Below are 18,911 nucleotides of genomic sequence, written 5' to 3'. Positions count from 1 at the left end.
AAGCATTGCTGACTGCACTGGTCCTTCTCCACGGTGGCATATAACACTCTGCAACCCTGATGGCTATTAATTTTAGTTCTGCTATGTTGTTTCATATCAAGGGACACTTGAGTGGGCAACAATATACATAACATGCAGGCAAAGTTTGGATCACAACCACTCACTCGACAGTCAATCTCCAGCACAATGGAATATTAAACTTTTTATGTGGAAAATCCTACTAATGCAGATGTATTATATAGTGTATGTGTACATGGGTCTGCCAGTCCTGGGCTATGTGGTACCAGTCTCCTCCCATGATCAGATCACTATAGATAGAGGGAGGCCATCTTTGATGCCCCTACTTGGATGCAAGCTTTCCAGCCTAGCAGCCTAATGCTCTGCTGAATCCACCACTTGGGTGGTAATATTGGGTTTCCTAGTCCATATGTTTGGTGTCTTAAGGTTGGTATAAGTGGTAAACAGTGGTTGCAGTATGACAGGAGTTAGAGAGTGACTGTGAAAGAGTATACAAGGCTTTCCCTGGCATGGTAAGTATAGGTTTCTGATCCAATCATAGCAAGAAACTCATTCAAAGAGTTCCTGGAATGGCCCAGGAAATAGCTAGGGTATATGGCCGCAATTGGGATTGTTGACCAAGCTGGTCCCTTCCCAGTAGTGGTATACAACTTTCTATGAGTCTGGTGGCTATCAAGCTCTGTAATGCTGTTACATTGCCATGAAACATATTTTGTGATCCGTAAGCCAGCTTTTAGCTTGAAGTACGCAGCAGCCTAAGCTCTGTTGAATCCACCACTTGGGAGGTGACATTGGTGTTCCCAGACCATACTTATGTTTCAGCATAAGGGTATTACAAGATTTGTAAAAGTAGTAACCAGTGGTTGCAGCATGACAGGAGTATGATAGGACCCATAGAGTTAATTAATTAATTAATTGTCAAAGGAGCATACGAATGGTATCACTTTAGTCAAACCTTTTTCTGTCATGGCCAGTATGATTTTGTTCTCATGATGACAAGAAACTCATTCAAAGAATTCATAGCTGAGGAATAACTATCAAAATTTGTGATTCTGCTCCACATCATGAAACACTTGAGTAAAGTGGTGGACAGCTAGATCATAACTGGTATTAGCTACAATCATTCTCCAGCACTTTGAGATATCAATACCCTATTAATTATGTTAGTTGGTGATGACAGACTTGATGTGAATAGTGCATGCACTCATATTGTAATGTCCAGCAGTCACAACCAGCCCTCATGGCCATCTATGACATCTTTGCTTGGACAAATAGCATTGTCTTCTGCTTAGTCTACCGCCTGGGAAAATATATTGGGTCTCCTACATAGTTGATATGAATAGTGTCCTGAAGTTGGTAGAAATCCTGAGGAACAATCAGTAGGTGCAGTATGACAGTAGGCTCTTTAACTGCTAAAGTGCATCTGAGTTGGGAAAAGCTAATAGTAGTCCCCTTGAGTAGTTAGTTGGACTTCATTATTTTGTGTTGCATAACTTGTTTATGTATGTCATTTGGAGTGTGATAATAAGGAGTGTCCATGGGGATCTTACTTGTCAAGGCATACAGTAAACGTATTACACAGAAATGGTAACATGATATCCACTGATGATTTGAAGTACCAAGTCACACCAAACAGTAGGACTAGACTAACTAGCGATAGTGCTAAACTAACTACATACCAAAACAACATCGACTTGTTGTTAGCAGTCATTGAAATTGCTGACTAAGCTGTCGTATGTGCGTGCGTGTGCTTGTGTGTGTGTGTGTGTGTGTGTGTGTGTGTGTGTGTGTGTGTGTGTGTGTGTGTGTGTGTGTGTGTGTGTGTGTGTGTGTGTGTGTGTGTGTGGTGTGCATGTGTGTGTGTAGTGTGTGTAGTGTGTGAGTGGACATTCATGGTATTATCTGTGTGTGTGCATGTATGTGTGTGTGTGTGCGTGCGTGCACACATGTGTAGTGTGTCTGTGTGTGTAGTGTGTGCCTGTGCAAGACAACATAGTCACTATATCTCCATCTATTATATATAGGCATGAGGCTATTATGCTCCAAAAATTGAGCATTATGCTTTTGAGCAGTGCTCAAAAAACCACCTATTATGCTTTTGAGAATTACCCATTATTCCCAAAATTATGCCACCATAATTGGTTGATAATGCCAGTTTATTGCTGTATCATACCATTTTCGTTGATATTTAAGCTTTGAATTCTTTAGCTGGTTGCTGTATTAGAATATTTCATCAATGTGACTGCTTTATTAGAGTAAATAATAGTCGGTGACTGTTCTATTAGAGTTTCTGACTGCTCTATTAGAGTATCTCGATCTTTTTTAACGGAATTGTGCAATCTGTAGATTTTCCTACTGTTAAAGCTTTATAATCATCTCAAAATGCTAGCATAATTCCTGATTTCCACACATACCTATTATGCCCGAAATTATGCCGGCATAATCGCCGCATCCCTAATTATATAAGTACTTTTTCAAGTGATTTGATTAACTTATAAAGTAACTCTTACTGTAGCTTAACAAACATCTCCAGGAGAAGGAAGACATAGATGTCAAATCCCCAATGTATCATTGTATGGGTCGGGCTAGCTAGATACTGTTTAGTGCATAACTATTGTCAAAAACTAGTAGTATAAGTTTCAGCAATACTAAAAGTAGGGATACATGCTACAAAAAGTATACAAAAGCAAGTAGCTGATGGAGCATTAACTATGTAGCTATGTAGAAAGGGCCACTGAAATTATAAGATTTAGGTGTTTCTTTTATAATCTTGATCAGGTAATACTCCACCATGCCAGTACTTTTATAACATAAATCCCTACTTCTTTATACATATGGCCACCAATTGTAGACTCCTTGTTTCCTGTCACCCGCCCGAATGGTAATTTTAGAGCCGCATGCAAATTTATTATTACATTAGATAGTCATGTGACCTAAATATTAATACTGACAGAAAGTTCAATTGTGTGGTCGTGTCATTGGGATGAAGACTAGGTTATTGGATAGGTGGACTCTGATGTGAATTTTTGATGTTATTTGGTGCATGGTATCTGGCCTAATACTAGCAGTGAATCTCTTCAAAAAGCCATTGTTAACTTGAGATGCACATCAACACTAGTCCCATTCTCAAACTGTTATTAATGTGTATGGCATTTGAAAAAATTGTACTGTTGAAGTTGATGGTACACAGTCAGGCTAGTAGCTAGCACGTGTCACCACAAGCATAGCAAACCCAGCAGCTCTATATGTAGCTAAATGCCTTTCTGGATGCTCAGGAAACACTACAATACTTCAAATCTAAAATTCTAGAGGGTTGAATCTTATTAAAATCTTTCAAGATATAACTAACCTTGAATCTAGCTCTCCTGAATTTAAGAGAAAAAAGCAATTTGAAGTTAATGGGCTCCATCTTTGATATTAAATAATAGATTTTAACAATATAATAAATAATAGCTGCCCGCCCACATGGTATTTTTTGTCTGACTAGGATGGGAAACAAGGAATTTACAATTGTTGGCCTATACTATAGTTATAGTTACTTTATTTAGTGTCATTATGTACATGGTTAGATATGTACATAGCTAACTATCAATGTGTGTTTGAACAGTCTACAAAATTAATTACTGATTCATGTCCTATACTTCCAACCTGATTCACACATTCTATAGCTACCATAAAGCATGAGTTAAAGGTTAAATTAATCAATGCTTTGCCATAATTATTGAATATGATGATGCTGAAATCATTAAGTTCTTCAGAATTGGTAAATCATTTTAACATGAAGCCATTTATACACAACAACATTTATTTACCATGAAAAATTATTTAGATAATTGGCTATAGAACTAAACAACCAAGGGTGCGATAAATTTAAATTTACTGCAGTATCTCTGCAGTATAGTCAGCAGTAATGGCTGCTAACAACAAGGATGTTGTGTTGGTAGTGCTATCACTAGTTAGTCTAGTTCTACTGTTTGGTGTGACTTGGTACTTCCAGTCATCACTGGATCTACTACAACAACAAGTAGAGTATGACAGGGAACTGTTGTTGAAGTTACAGGATTAAGTCGTGTATAATATATACAACTTGTAATCTAACAGAACAACAATTGTTTTAAAAGTATCCCTAATGTGCATGCTGCTAGATGCAATACATATTGTGTGATTAATGAGGCATGGTTACCATTGAGGTTATATGCAGAAAGATACAGCACATTGCTGCTCATATAATACGTAGCTGCATGACTCCATATAGTAGCTACATTTAGTGCATTGCAGCCTTGAAATTATTGTAGTAAACGTTACTTTGTGTTTAATATACCAATTCAACTGTTGATAGTGCATTTGCAGGGGCGTACGTAGGAATTTTGAAAAGGGGTTTCCACTAGAGCTAAGTGACTGTTATATTAGAGTAGTTTATATTGCCTGACTGCTATAGACTATTAGAGTATCTCGATCTTTTCACCAAAATCATAAGCTGTAAGTGTTGCTATCTGCTATCGTGTGAGAAACTATTATTTAACTAAGATAAAAGTTTACAATATGTCCTGTTTCATGATAGATTCCAGATTCTGGAAACCTGAAGTTTCAATTTCTTAATGTTTTAATGCACTTGTCAATTTCATGCCCCACCCCCATAGTAGGGGATTTGACAACACCTCAAGGATGACTAAGCGCATATTTCATGCATGCGACTAGTAATAAACCTGCCTTGTAACTAGTAAAATTATAGCATGTGCGATTTTATTGTTTAGAAATACAACTACCGAAAATCGGTCAGTGAATTGGACAACTGTCAATTGCCCCAGGGATGGGGACAAGAAGCAATGTCAAATCCCCACCTGTGGTGTGGGGACGCCTGGGGGTGGGGCATGAAATTGACAAGTGCATAAGTAGTGTGTAAAATCCAAAGGAGTTTCCTGAAACCCCTGGAAACCCCCCCGTGCGCCCCTGATTTGTAAAGTATGTAGCTACATGTAGAAACCAGCTCACCATCTCAGAATGGCATTGTTTAGAGAAGGCAAGTTGATAGTAGCATCAAAAGATGGTTAATGAAGAAGCCAGTCACTTGCGAATTATCATAACAATGTGGGTTACTGCTAAACACGAGCCCATAGTAACTGCCTTTGGCCACCTTTGCCAAATTTGCCTACATAACAGCTGCCTATAGCTGGTTATATGTGGCTTAGCACAACTAAAAATTAAGTTATATTTATAACAATCTTATTCAGTCACAGACAGGAGTCAACTATGATAACATCATTAATACTCATCATGATGTGAAGAGACAGTCAGGAAATGATTGTCACTGTAAAGATGGTACACCAGGTCCCATTGGTCCTCCTGGTAAAAAAGGAGATCAGGGAACACCTGCAGTATCAGGACCAAAAGGAAATACTGGACCAAGAGGAGACCTTGGTGATAGGGGACCAAGAGGATTAATAGGTACTATAATTTGTATACATCACATTAAGCAGTAAAGAACATATATTGACACAGATCAAAACTTTACAGGCTCCTGCCTTCCTTTTATTTCCTGTAAATAATAATAAATCTGAGCTTTGCAATGTGAAATCCCTTACACAGCAACCTCTAGTTTGGTATGTGTTAAGAACAGCCTGGCTAGACAAATTAAACTTTGTACTGGAGACAGCATATTAATAATGCATTGCAACACGTGTATCTACTGAACCATTAGCTACTGATTGCTGTAAGTGACTATCATATTTTACAGTATACACCTTGAGCAACAATTGGCGGCAATTCTTGTATAGTACTTCTTTTCTTGCTTTGAAGAACATTGTATGTTTATTAAATGAACAATCTTGATAGTGATGCGTAACAGCACCTGTCCAGCAAAAAATTGTGACTTATTTGAATAAATCACCTTTCACAGCACAGCAATTTCCTTTATCAAACAAAAAACTCCATCACCAGTTGTCTTGCATACCCTTCCTTTCTACATGTCTGGCTGACGACTACTATCATTGTTTCATGCCAGGAATTTTAGGTAGCAAATTCCTAGGACCATCTGATTACACACCAAGGAATGGCAACTTAGCACATTTTGTAGGAAAAAGATTTAGTCATGCATAGTATTAGGACAATATAAATACGCTCAATAGGTTTGGCAACTAAAGATCGAGATACTCTAACAGAGCAGTCACTGTGTATGAAATATTCTGTAGTAATAAAGCAGTCACACATGCTTGTAAGCTTGAGATACTGCAATTATTTTTATTGATGCTCAGCAGAATAGAGAAATTTGGAGAAAAATATTGAGCAAAATGGGTAAGAAATAAAAAAATTGCTGAAAAGAAAAATAAGTGGAAAAAAAAGCAAAATAGGCTCATCCATAGTACATGCCTGACCAACCACACACAGTGACATTTTACATAATACAGGAGATCCTGGACTACCAGGACCAGATGGTAGAAAAGGTAATACTGGACCAAGAGGAGACCCTGGTGATAGGGGACTAAGAAGATTAATAGCTATAGGTTACACTATCATGTATATACACATCATTGTTTAGTTATCATATCATACAGGAGACACTGGCTTACGTGGACCAATAGGACAACCTGGTGAACCTGGAATGAAGGGAGCCAAGGGTGATCAAGGTGACACATGAAGGGTTTATGTGTGTACTTGAATGTTATGAAGTGTGTTAATAGGAGACAAGGGAGATCCTGGACCAAGAGGATCAACATAACTGACATATCAAAGAATGAAAGGAGAAAAGGGAAACAATGGTGAACCTGGATCAAGGGGACTGAAAGGAGAAATGGGATGAAAGGAGAGAAGGGTAGTAGTGGATTACCATTACCAACAGGACTAACTGGTCCAAAAGGAGCTATAGGACAGAAAGGCATGAAAGGTGACAAAGAAGAGAGGAATGGAGGAACTGTGTATGTAAGATGGAGACATGACCAGTGTCCATCAACTGCACAATTCGTCTATACTGGAAGAGCAGGTGGATCACGTTATAATTATTGTGGTGGTGTAGGTCCTCAATGTGTACCATTACATCCTAACTATCTTGCCCAAATTATTGGAACACAATCTAGGGCTTACATATATGGAGCTGAATACTGTTCACATACTAACAAGTATAGTACAGTCTTCATGGAAGACATCATAGACATGATATAACGAACCATGTGCAGTTTGCTTTGTCTCTCAACATTCTGCAGTCTACCCTGCCAAGTACACTTGTCCTAGTGGATAGACCAGAGAATACTATGGGTATTTGATGTCTAAATACAATGATCGTCATCCTTCTCATTTTACTTGCATGGATCATTCATTACAATCAGTGCCTAGTTCTGGAGCAGATCGTGGTGGCTCAAGATTTCACTTTATAAAAGGAAGATGTTATCACTTCCTTGTCCTCCATATGATAACACCAGAGAGTTATCATGTGCAGTTTGTACCAAATAACATGACTATTTAGGTGGCACCATAACTTTTATGGAACTAATTTTGTAGTCATCTGTCCAATATGTGTGTAATATTTAGACTACAGTTTATACAGTGAAACCTCTATCATCTGAACTAATTGTGGGAAGGATGTTCACATAATTGAAAAGTACAAAAATCTAACATCAATACATTCAATTACTCTAATAAAGCACACACTTGTTGACAAAATACTTTAATTGAGCATTCAATTGGTGTTTGGATAATTGACTGTTTGGTTAATGTGTGTTCAGAAAATTGAGGCACCAATATAATAAGCGTATATACATGCATCATTGTTTGGCCTGAGCATGCATGCAGTATTATGTGAAAAGCTTTGAAGTGTAAGTTACTTGTAATATTCCTTGGCTAAATTCAGCTACTAAATTGTCCTCCAAACAATTTAGCCACCATATTGGCTTCATGACTATATGTGAAAATTCATTACTGAAACCTTACATGAATGGTTAATGTGACAAATTCACAGGTAGTTCATCACTATTTAAAATGATGAATTTGAGTATTATTCTTTGCTTAACCTACTTGAACTTTGTAGTCATCAGAAAATTAAAATAAAGCATATCAACAGCTGTTTATGTTTCATCCAGCTTCTATGCAGGTGTTAGGAAAGTGCACTGTAACTATTCCATCTGAGTATCACTTTTCTACTTTCATATGACCTCATGGCCATATTAAACAGTTTAAAAATTTGAGTAAAAGATTTTGTAGATGAGCAACAATGGTTTTTTATTTTATTTATTTATTTATTAATGCTTTACAGCACAAGTGCTGAAGGTCTGTAGGACACCTGGTCCTACAGCCTGCTCAAAGACTTTAGCTACTTAGACTTTAACTACTTAAGGTGTGTTTGAAAAGTTGGTGAAGTGGATATGTAATAGCTATGTATATACCAGGCAAAGCACGAGTGCCTGTGGTATAACCAATATGTCCACATGGGTTATTATGACCTACATGTGTAGGAAACTGCTGGCATGCTTCACGAGTGTATTTATATTGGGCGGCTTTTGGGCCATGTGAATTTTGATAGTGGATCTGGAAACAACATAAGAAAATGACAAGGAATCACTGTGTTATGAGTTCAGATGTATGCATAACAACTTGAGAATACAAAAAGTGATTATACGGTGACCAAATGGACACAGGACGTCAAATTAAATAGAACCCAACTTGCTTAACGCTGTTAAAAGTAGTGCTGCCAGGTATTCATTATAACAAATTTTAGCCATGAATAAAATTATAGTGATGTGTCAGAAACTTAATGCAGCAAACTTCTAGGACCAACTGATTACAATAACAGAGACTTGGACTAAAAGCTTATACATAGTTTCCACCATGACTTTGTATACATCACGACAAAACAATCAAGACAAACTTTTCACCTAGCAGTGCTGTTCATTGAAAGCACAATTACACCATGTGCCAATTATAATACAAGTAAAGACTGTTAGTCTCCACAAGCAATTTAAATGTGGGAATTTGCTCTATCAGGGTAGTTGACTGTTCTATTAGAGCATTTTGATCTTTTTGAAAGATATTTTTTCTGTAATGTAAGAATGATACCATACCCCTCACTTAAACTCAATAAAACCAATGATGTGCTGTCATGCTTGTATTCAGTAAAAGCTTACATAGCTACAAAATTAACAAATTTATCACTGTGCAACTTCTTAATAATACTGTGTACGTGACCGAATTTTGGAAAATCACCCATATGGGCGCATTTGACACCTAAAATATTCTTTATAGTGCAAATCTACTTGTTAATGGTTGTAAGCTATTCTCAATGCCTTAAGTTACAAGAAAATTCTTGAAATATTTTTAAAACTGTCCTGCTTTTATTAGCAACCCACTAAACATGATAATTCTAATTATTTACGTGTGCCCATATGGGTGTTTTTCCAAAATTCAGTCACATATGTACAGTATGTACAGTATGTACATGCCTGACCACGCAGTACACTTTGCCGGTATGTACACAGAAGTGACATTCTAATACAGGAGACCGTGGACTACCAAGACCAGATTGTAGAAAAGGTGATACTGGACCAAGAGGAGACCCTGGTGATAGAGGACCAAGAGGATTAATAGGTTACACTATCATCAAGAGTTAATAATATACCGTAAGCAAGGAAATTTTGACGAATTCAGACTTCAGCAGATTTGACGAATAAAATGTTGACGAAAATCAAGAAATTGTAGGAAAAACCTGTACTTTTAAGGGCGCTTATAAACATTTGACGAATTTAAATTTGATGAATTAAACCGATTCGTCAAATTCGTCAAATTTTTTTGATGTCAAATTTCCTTGTGTATGGTAGTAGTGGGGGTTAAGTTACACCTGAGTCTGTTCAAAGAATAAGGACTTGACCTTATCAGCACCAATTAACGCTAATCAACAGTTCTCTATCACCAGTGGAGGTATTGATTTAATCAAAGAGAAGCTTTGAGCTCTTGCTATCATGTATATACACATCATTGTTTAGTTATCATATCATATCATACAGGAGACACTGGATTACATGGACCAATAGGACAATCTGGTGAACTTGGAATGAAAGGAGCCAATTAAGGGTGATCAAGGTGACACACGAAGGATTTATGTGTGTACTTGAATGTTATCAAGTGTGTTAATAGGAGACAGGGGAGATCCTGGACCGAGAGGATCAACATAACTGACACCTCAAGGAATAAAAGGAGTAAAGGGTAATGATGGGTTACCAGGAGCAATGAGCCCTAAAGGAGAATAAGGTGATACACTGACATAAAATTGCTGTCATTGCCAAACACATTTACTAGGACCAACTGGATATCCTGGTTAGGAAGGAGAACCTGGACCAAGAGGACTAAGAGGAGAAATGGGACACCAAGGAATGAAAGGAGATAAAGGGCAGTAGTAGGACTAACTGGTCCTACACAAAGAATAGAGGAATGGAGGAGCTGTGTAAAATGGGGACATGACCAGTATTCATCTACTGCACTATTAAGGTATACTGGGAGAGTAGGTGGGTCTCACCACAAACATGGTGGTGGCAGCAATCCTCAATGCCTGCCACCTGATCCTACAACTAACTATATATACTACATTATATCTCAGATCAATAATTAGCTAGGAGTGCAACAAAGAGGCTTGATGTATGGGGCTGAATACCAGACACATACTGATGGTTACTGCTATGTCCATGGAAAAAATAATCACGATGTACCATGTGCAGTTGGTTATGTCACTCAACGTTCTACAGTCTACATGGTTCCTGCCAAGTACACTTGTCCTAGTGGATAGACCAGAGAATACTATGGGTATTTGATGGCAGCACATAGTCTAGACTATACCCTTCTCATTATACCTGTATCAACATTTCCTTTAAAGTAGTACATGGAACTGCAGCATATCTTCATGGCCAACACTTTCATTTTGTGGTGGATCACTTCCTTGTCCTCCATATGATAACACCAGAGAATTGTCATGTACAGTTTGTACTAAGTGACACACATATCACCTACTAAAGCAGCACCATGACTTTTCTGGAGCAAGGATTTGTTATGCATATTGCGACCATTAACTGCTGCATACTAATACATACTTAGGGATACAGTCTGTAACAATGATCATGTCCCTTACAAAGTGTTTTGCTCTCCAATTTGATCATGCTCCAATTCTACAAAAATGTAGAGTTACAGGTACAATGGTAATATATTACTGTAAGGAGGGAAACAAGGAGGGTAATTTGGCAAATCAAGCAAAATTTAATGCCATTGGCAAAATAAAATTGCTATCAAAAAAGTGCATGTGTGTGTTTAATGAATTGCTATACGAGATGTGAATACACATGGACAGTTACTGCTCAGTCCTATTCAGTAGTTATCTCTCTGGAATATGTTAACACTCACATTTTGTGTGGACTCCCCAGAGGACACCACAAGTACCAACTAGTGAGCTTAGTAGCTTGATGGAAGCACTCTATAGCTTGATAGCTCAATGGTCCTTGGTGACACACAGATACTCAATGGGCCACTTGGTTCCATCAGCAGCAGATTTTATGTTAGGAAGAAGTGGCTAATACTGTAATACAATAAAATTGTTGATAGAAACATTATTGCAAAAGTTTCTCTCCATATGTACCAATCAACACTTTGCAACATATTGGGTATCATATCAATGTAATTTTGCAGTTCTGAAATTTTTTATTTATCGCTGTGTTTGTAATTCATGATGGTCTGCAATGAAGTGCATGATGAAATGTGTTTTACAATAAATCGAATGATGTAATGTGGCAAGGGTTAACGTTGTTGTGCAATCCATTGTTGTCACTGTTGGAGAGTAGCTACCCTTATAAAGGTAGAAATATTTAGTATTTAATTAAGCAATTTGAGGATGGTTTGTGGTAACACAAGATATACCTCACACATACTTTGAGGTTTGAATACCAGTCTACTGCTTGTCAGCTACGTATGAAAATGCAACATGTATTTATAACTTGTTTTCCAGTGTTACCTTTGACCTGTAGGATGCATGAAGTTTCATTTTAATAGTCAAGCTTAAATCCACTGTTTTCCTGAGTGCATTATGCTGTGACATTGTTACAACACTTTTGGCACTTGTATCACCCTGGTGTATAGAAAGTTCTGATCAGTATACAATTGGGATAAAGTATAATAAAGCACAATACAATATTCAACACTGTATGTCATGGTTTACACTGCACTGCAGTAATTTGTCTGAAGATGCATTTAGCAAAAATTGATGGGGTCATAAGTATTCACTGGTTCTGTGCCAGCAGGTTATATCAACAAGTCTTATGGTAGTTCATGAGATACTGAGTCTATTATTCACAAGGCACTGGATAGTACTGTGGTTCAGTTGACTCAGTTCATTAAAGTTCTCACTGACACAATAAGTTAGCCCAGTTTCAATAATCCTTAAATTGTCCACACATCATGACCATATTTATAGATATATTCAATTAGTGAATGTCATAATAATATTTTATTGTCATAATAATATTTTATTATATAGTTTACAATTATTTTTAATATGAAGCCATTAACAAACATCAACATCTACTTTAATGGGAGAAATTATACAGACAATTGGCTTTAGAACTATTTAATTGTTAAGGCATATTACATACTTATAATAGCAAAACCTTAGGCTGTCGTTGTAGTAACAACCCAACAAAGGAACAGAGGCCAAGGTGTTGCAGAGGTCAGAAACACTTAAGGACCATTTATAACTGTCACATAGTCTTCTTGGAATTTCATGTGATCATCAACAGTCACAATACAAAACTAACTAACTGTGGGAGCTACAGGGGGATATTTGAATTGCACTTCGTATTAAAATGATGTATTTTGTTTGTAAAACTGCTTACTTTTCTTAGTGAAATCTGTAACACACTTAACATTTTAGCACTACCTGAGCATTTAGGTAATTTAGCACCTAAAATCATTTTCATCCTCTTTTATTGATAGCAGAATTCTATCCCATGGTTTGAAAAGTATATACACTGTATTCATAATAACACATTAATAAGGTGAACAAAGAACTGATGAGTTACCCTTTTAATCAAAAGCTTGTCTACTGCTGGATTTAATACCATATAATCCACTTCCTGTTTTTCATTTGATGTCACTGCATGTGTGTCTATGGCTTTAGACTATTAGTAGTATCTCTATTGCATATAGTCAGCAGTTACAATAGTACAGTAGTAGTAATGGCTGTTACCAACAAGGATGTTGTGTTGGTAGTTAGTTTAGTACTATCATTAGTTAGTCTAGTTCTACTGTTTGGTGTGACTTGGTACTTCCAGTCATCACTGGATCTACTACAACAACAAGTAGAGTATGACAGGGAACTGTTGTTGAAGTTACAGGAACAAGTCAATGTGAGGCAAATGGGAAATGTGTATGTAGTATACAACTTATAATATGTGTGAATAGTATGGTTACCTAGGCTTTGAGGATGAACAACATGGAAAAGATTTTTAATAGAAAGAACATAGGGAAATGAAAATGTTGCCATTCATGCCAAGCTACAAAAAAGTGCATTATCGAAAATTATGTTTTCTTTATTCCTGTTCTTTATTGCTGTTTATATGCACTGGTGTGGTATGCCGGCCACACGTCGCACTACCATGCAACTTGATTTTTAAGTAATGCTAAATGCTGAGGTTGAAAGGTGTGAATATTATTACAAAGCATGCAGAAGAGTTCAATAAACAGAACAAAACTGCATCTAAATCTAAGAGTGCTGTGAAGGAATGATCTCTACTGCACAGTATGTAGCTTCAACCAATTTTTGCACTTGTGAAATTTTGATCAGTCATTCTCATTTTGCAATGCTAATGCTACGTATACAAGTAACAGTGAAATCATAGATAGTTACAAGCAGATTAAAAGTCTAAAGCAAGGACCCTATGTACCAGTATAGATGGATAGGATTGACATTTTGTGATACTTAAAATATGCTTTGTAAAATTGGCAATCATATAGTCATTTAGTGAAAGCCTTGAACACCTTAGGTCATTTATAAGATGATGTTTGGTTATGTCAGGGGCGGATCTAGGGGGGTTTCTGAGGTTTCCAGAAACTGGTCAAGTGTATTCAGGTATATTTTACAGTGATTTGCAACGGTACAAAAGTTCAGATCGAAATACTCTAATAGAGCAGTCAACCACTCTAATAGAACAGCCACATTTGTATTTCTCTTAAGAACTGCTAGCTAGCTACTTTATTTGCCTGTACCAACACAGTAAAAAAATCGTCCTAAATCTTATAACAGAGTGATAAAATCTGAAAATTTTCCTGGGGGCATGCCCCAAGACCTCCAGAACAACATCCATGTCTGTTGTATACTTCAAATGTCAAATTTGCTCTGTCTCTTAACTCTTTAGTCTGCACCTGATACTGTACCATAAGCAAACACTGTAGTGTTATGTTCCTTGTTATGATTGATTTCAGTATGATTGTAGTGTTATGTTCCTTGTTATGATTGATTTCAGTATGATTGATTTCAGTATGATTGTAGTGTTATGTTCCTTGTTATGATTGATTTCAGTATGATTGTAGTGTTATGTTCCTTGTTATGATTGCAATTAAGCAGCCTGCATTATACCTAACATAATTCTATTTTAAACTGTCAATATTGCTACCAGATTCAATTTCAAATTACACAATTTTTTGGAAAATCTTGCATCCATACCCCCCTAGATTTAAATTTACGTATAGCAAAAGTTTGGAAACTAGTCACCAAAATTCCTGGGGCCACCCTTGTCTGTCACCAATAATTTCATGTACATTCAGCCACAGATAGGATTCAACTATGATAACACCATTAATACTCATCATGATGTGAAGAGACAGTCAGGAAATGATTGTCAGTGTAAAGATGGTACACCAGGTCCCATTGGTCCTCCTGGTAAAAAAGGAGATCAGGGAACACCTGGAGTATCAGGACCAAAAGGAGATACTGGACCAAGAGGAGACCCTGGTGATAGGGGACCAAGAGGATTAATAGGTACTCACTCATAGTTTAGTGATCATACAGTATGGTAGTACCGTATGGTAGGGATCGTGGAGGATTGGGCTGTCCTGGTCAAAAAAATCACCCAAAAACCAGCTTCACTATATTCCTGCATGACAGTTTGGCAGAATTGGTTAGACATAATCAAATCCAAAAATGCTGACCCCAAATGCTTACAATAGTTTCTATGGAATTAAAAATATATATACCTGAAGTTTCTACTAACTGACTGATGCCTCCAGTTGAACATAACTTGAAGGCTATGGGCTTGATTTCTTGACTATTGAACATTGTTTTGGCTCGAGATGTGCCCTTTTGCCAACTGTACAGCTACAATGCATGCATCATAAATTACCTTTGTCCTCATTTCAGCTTTCTCAACTATAGCATAGGTATTGATTTGTGGTATAATGCATCATTGTTTCAATGCTAGCTACCATGAGAATTGTCTGTAATATTCAGTGATTGGATTGATTGCAGAGACACTTCTTTGTTTATAATGCTATGTAATAGGTAGAACATAGCTGAAAACAAAGTGGAAAGGTCACACAGCTTTTTTTTATAATTAATTTTCAAGGTGTGCTCAGTTAACTCAGCGTTTGGCACCTTTTTTTCCCTTTGATGCAGTGTGTACAAGTTCACCAGTAATGAATTATTTTATTACAAAAAAGTAACAAAATGTACAAGGAAAATTTTACATTTGAATTGGGATCATAGAATAAAAGCAGGAAGACTGTCTAAAGCTGCAGTGGACATTTAATCCATACTTCAGTCACGCTGATAGGCTATATGACCAATATAGAAATTAAATGTTCCCCAATATAGCTGCAGACAATCTCCTTTTTTTTATTTCAATAATTCTTCTCATATGTAAAATTTGTCATTTGATATACACAGGAGATCCAGGATTATCAGGACCAAAAGGAGATGTAGGAGACCCTGGACCAAGAGGAGACCCTGGTGATAGGGGACCAAGAGGATTAATAGGTTAATACTATCATGTATATATACACATCTAATTCAAAAAAAGCCAAGCTGCAAAAAAGGAACAAGATGTGATATCAAAGGTGGCAGCCAAGAAATAGCTGCAATAATTCCACCTTTGATAATACATATTTTTCATGCTAGCCTATTTTTAGAAGGCCACACCCTTTTTATTTGTTTTGGATTAGATATCATATCATTTTGTATTTGTATTTGCTGGCTTTTGTCTATCAGGTAAGCGGAAGAACTAGATTTTAGGTGACATTTGTACCATTTTGAAATCAACTGTATTATTTTCTTTATTGAATATGGCCTATTTAGGCATCTTGAAATGTGTTTGTTACATACATGTACAGTTGATTTTCACACTATAACTCTAATTAATACTCTAAGATTTCCTGCCTTGATAGTTACCTGACACATGCAATGAAAATTCAACTAGTTTGCATATGCAGTTTAGATGGTAGGCATGATAACAAATTGCAACGAGGCTGACTGTTCTATTAGAGTATCTCAAATATGTGACTCTTAGCATGCATGGTGTTGCCTCTTTTTATTTGACTATTTTTTTAATGCAGTGCACATTTTGTTTCTGAGCAGTTCTAATGCAACAGATAGAATGCTCTAGAACAATGTAGAATTTCCATGGATAAATCTATGAAATTATATTCTGGTGTACTAAACTAGAACTTCCATTTATAAGGTGGAATAAGCAGTAGTAAAGTGGTAAAGATTTTGGGAATTTTGGTGTAGAGGTTCTGGTTTGAACCTTGAACAATTTTTCCAAGATTTTCCTGCACGTTTTTTTTTTTTTTACTTCTCAGTGACTGTACTATTAGAGTATTTTGATCATACTAAAAGATTGCACTTGCAATTTTTGAAAATTGCTCATAACTTTGCACCACTTCGATTGGAAGATAAATGCAATATAAAATGCTCTTTATACCCTCCAAATATGAAAAGAATCCAAGTGTTGCAAAAGCAAAAATTAATGGAAGAAGGAAAACAAGACAAACTTTGAAGGTACAATGGCTGGACTGATCAAGTTTGGTATGGAAGATGTCCCACCCTGAGGGATATTTTACAGAACAATGGGATATTTCTGTTTAGCCATTACTGAGGTATGAATGCGTGAAAATTATGTTTTCTTTGTTCCTGTAAAATACACATTGTCTGCTTTCCTTGGCCACATAACACACAGTTCCTGATCATTGTTTAGTTATTATATCATACAGGAGACACTGGATTACGTGGACCAATAGGACAACCTGGTGAACCTGGAATGAAAGGAGCCAAGGGTGATCAAGGTGACACATGAAGGTTTTATGTGTGCACTTGAATGTTATCAAGTGTGTTTATAGGAGACAAGGGAGATCCTGGACCAAGAGGAACAACACAACTGACATCTCAAGGAATGAAAGGAGAAAAGGGTAATGATGGCTTACCAGGACCAATGGGTCCTAAAGGAGTACAAGGTAATACACTGATATTCTCACACATCACATTGTTGTCAAACACATATACTAGGACCAAGTGGGTATCCTGGTGAGGAAGGAAAACCTGGACCAAAAGGACTGAAAGGAGAAATGGGATATCAAGGAATGAAAGGAGATAAAGGAGAGAAGGGTAGTAGTGGATTAAAAGGACTAACTGGGCCTAAAGGAGCTACAGGACAGAATGGTGTGAAAGGCGACAAAGAGGAGAGGAATGGAGGAACTGTGTATGTAAGATGGGGACATGACCAGTGTCCATCAACTGCACAATTGGTGTATAGTGGAAATGCTGGTGGAGCTCACACACGTCATGGTGGTGCTAGTAATCCACAATGTCTACCACTGGACCCCAAATCTCTCACTCAAATTAGTGGTACAGCATCTAGAGCATATATGTATGGAGCTGAATACAACACAAAACCACACAGCGACAGTTACCTCGATGGAGTTGAAGACACAGATGTACCATGTGCTGTTTGTTATGTCACTCAACATTCTACAGTCTACATGGTGCCTGCCAAGTACACTTGTCCTAGTGGATGGACCAGAGAATACTATGGATACCTAATGTCTGAACGTTACAGTCATCATCCATCGCAGTTCACTTGTATTGATGTGGCATTTAAGTCAATAGTTGGATCATCAGCAAATCATGATGGCATGAGGTTTTACTTTGTGGAGGGAAGATGTGGATCACTTCCTTGTCCTCCATATGATAACACCAGAGAATTATCATGTGCAGTTTGTACCAAGTGACACCTTACACTTGTAAGCATGTGTATGCATGTTTTTATACTTCTTTTATAATGAAGCTTATAATTTAAAAGACAAACAGTTTGTTGATGTTCATGGTAGGTACTCAGATGATTGGTTGCTACTTACAACCGCAAAGAATAATTAAAGCGCCTAGCTGCAGCTGCACGGTTGATCCAGTTTTGAATGCCAGGAGTCTTCCAGATGATCAGGATTTTTTCTGCTTAAAATTTACAAGGAGGAAACATCGTGACCACATGGCAGACTCCTTCAAGCGTTCAAGCGTAAATTGGATGGTTGTAGGTTGGCGGCTGCTCAGGTCAATTCATGGATTTTTTCTCCTTTCTGCACCTTTTCAAACATATGATATCTTTAAATAGGCTGTAGGACTAGGTGTCCTACAGACCATCAGCACTTGTGCTGTAAAGCTTTAATAGTAAGCAAATGGGCCAAGTATTTGCACTGGCAAGAAAACACTTAAACATGTGAAGCAGAATGGTAGAAGGTCCATGGGAAGCTTTACTAGAAAGGGATTAATCATTATGTGTCGTTATGGGCAAGAGAGAAGTGCAAGAAACTTTACCATCCATGGTCAGGTCCATACAAGGTGCATGGCGAAGAACTTATCAGAGGCAAATTATAAAATATAACTACAGCTGCAG

The 18,911-nt window shown here is 37.2% G+C and overlaps 4 protein-coding genes across 7 annotated transcripts in view; all 4 read left to right on the top strand.

Moving 5' to 3' along the window:
* The window catches only part of LOC136263639 (acetylcholinesterase collagenic tail peptide-like), a 134,270-nt gene extending 126,725 nt beyond the window's left edge, over positions 1-7,545 (top strand). The window contains exons 2-5 of the mRNA XM_066058277.1: positions 5,250-5,463; positions 6,423-6,518; positions 6,570-6,641; positions 6,696-7,545. Coding sequence (XP_065914349.1) covers positions 5,250-5,463; positions 6,423-6,518; positions 6,570-6,641; positions 6,696-6,733 — 420 coding nt within the window. The 3' untranslated portion in view covers positions 6,734-7,545. The remainder of the gene's footprint in view (positions 1-5,249; positions 5,464-6,422; positions 6,519-6,569; positions 6,642-6,695) is intronic.
* Positions 1-18,911, top strand: part of LOC136263633 (carbohydrate sulfotransferase 15-like) — a 181,836-nt gene that overhangs the window by 116,532 nt on the left and 46,393 nt on the right. The window lies entirely within an intron of this gene.
* LOC136264949 (uncharacterized) lies at positions 6,811-7,173 on the top strand. Its single transcript, XM_066059714.1, has one exon. The coding sequence runs from the start codon at positions 6,811-6,813 to the stop codon at positions 7,171-7,173; it is 363 nt and encodes a 120-aa protein (XP_065915786.1).
* LOC136263634 (short-chain collagen C4-like) lies at positions 13,150-18,328 on the top strand. Of its 3 annotated transcripts, none has more exons than XM_066058266.1 (6): positions 13,150-13,382; positions 14,806-15,013; positions 15,917-16,006; positions 17,239-17,310; positions 17,365-17,478; positions 17,531-18,328. In XM_066058266.1, exons 1-6 carry the CDS (start codon positions 13,212-13,214, stop codon positions 18,250-18,252), a joined length of 1,377 nt encoding a protein of 458 aa, XP_065914338.1. In that variant the 5' UTR covers positions 13,150-13,211; the 3' UTR covers positions 18,253-18,328. The 3 variants fall into 3 exon arrangements, with proteins under 3 accessions (XP_065914338.1, XP_065914337.1, XP_065914339.1); XM_066058265.1 differs by having other exon boundaries at positions 14,800-15,013; XM_066058267.1 differs by lacking the exon at positions 15,917-16,006 and having other exon boundaries at positions 14,800-15,013.

Source organism: Dysidea avara, chromosome 8, assembly GCF_963678975.1.
Source record: "Dysidea avara chromosome 8, odDysAvar1.4, whole genome shotgun sequence".
NCBI lineage: Eukaryota > Metazoa > Porifera > Demospongiae > Dictyoceratida > Dysideidae > Dysidea > Dysidea avara.
This window is presented reverse-complemented; position numbering and strand designations above follow the sequence as displayed.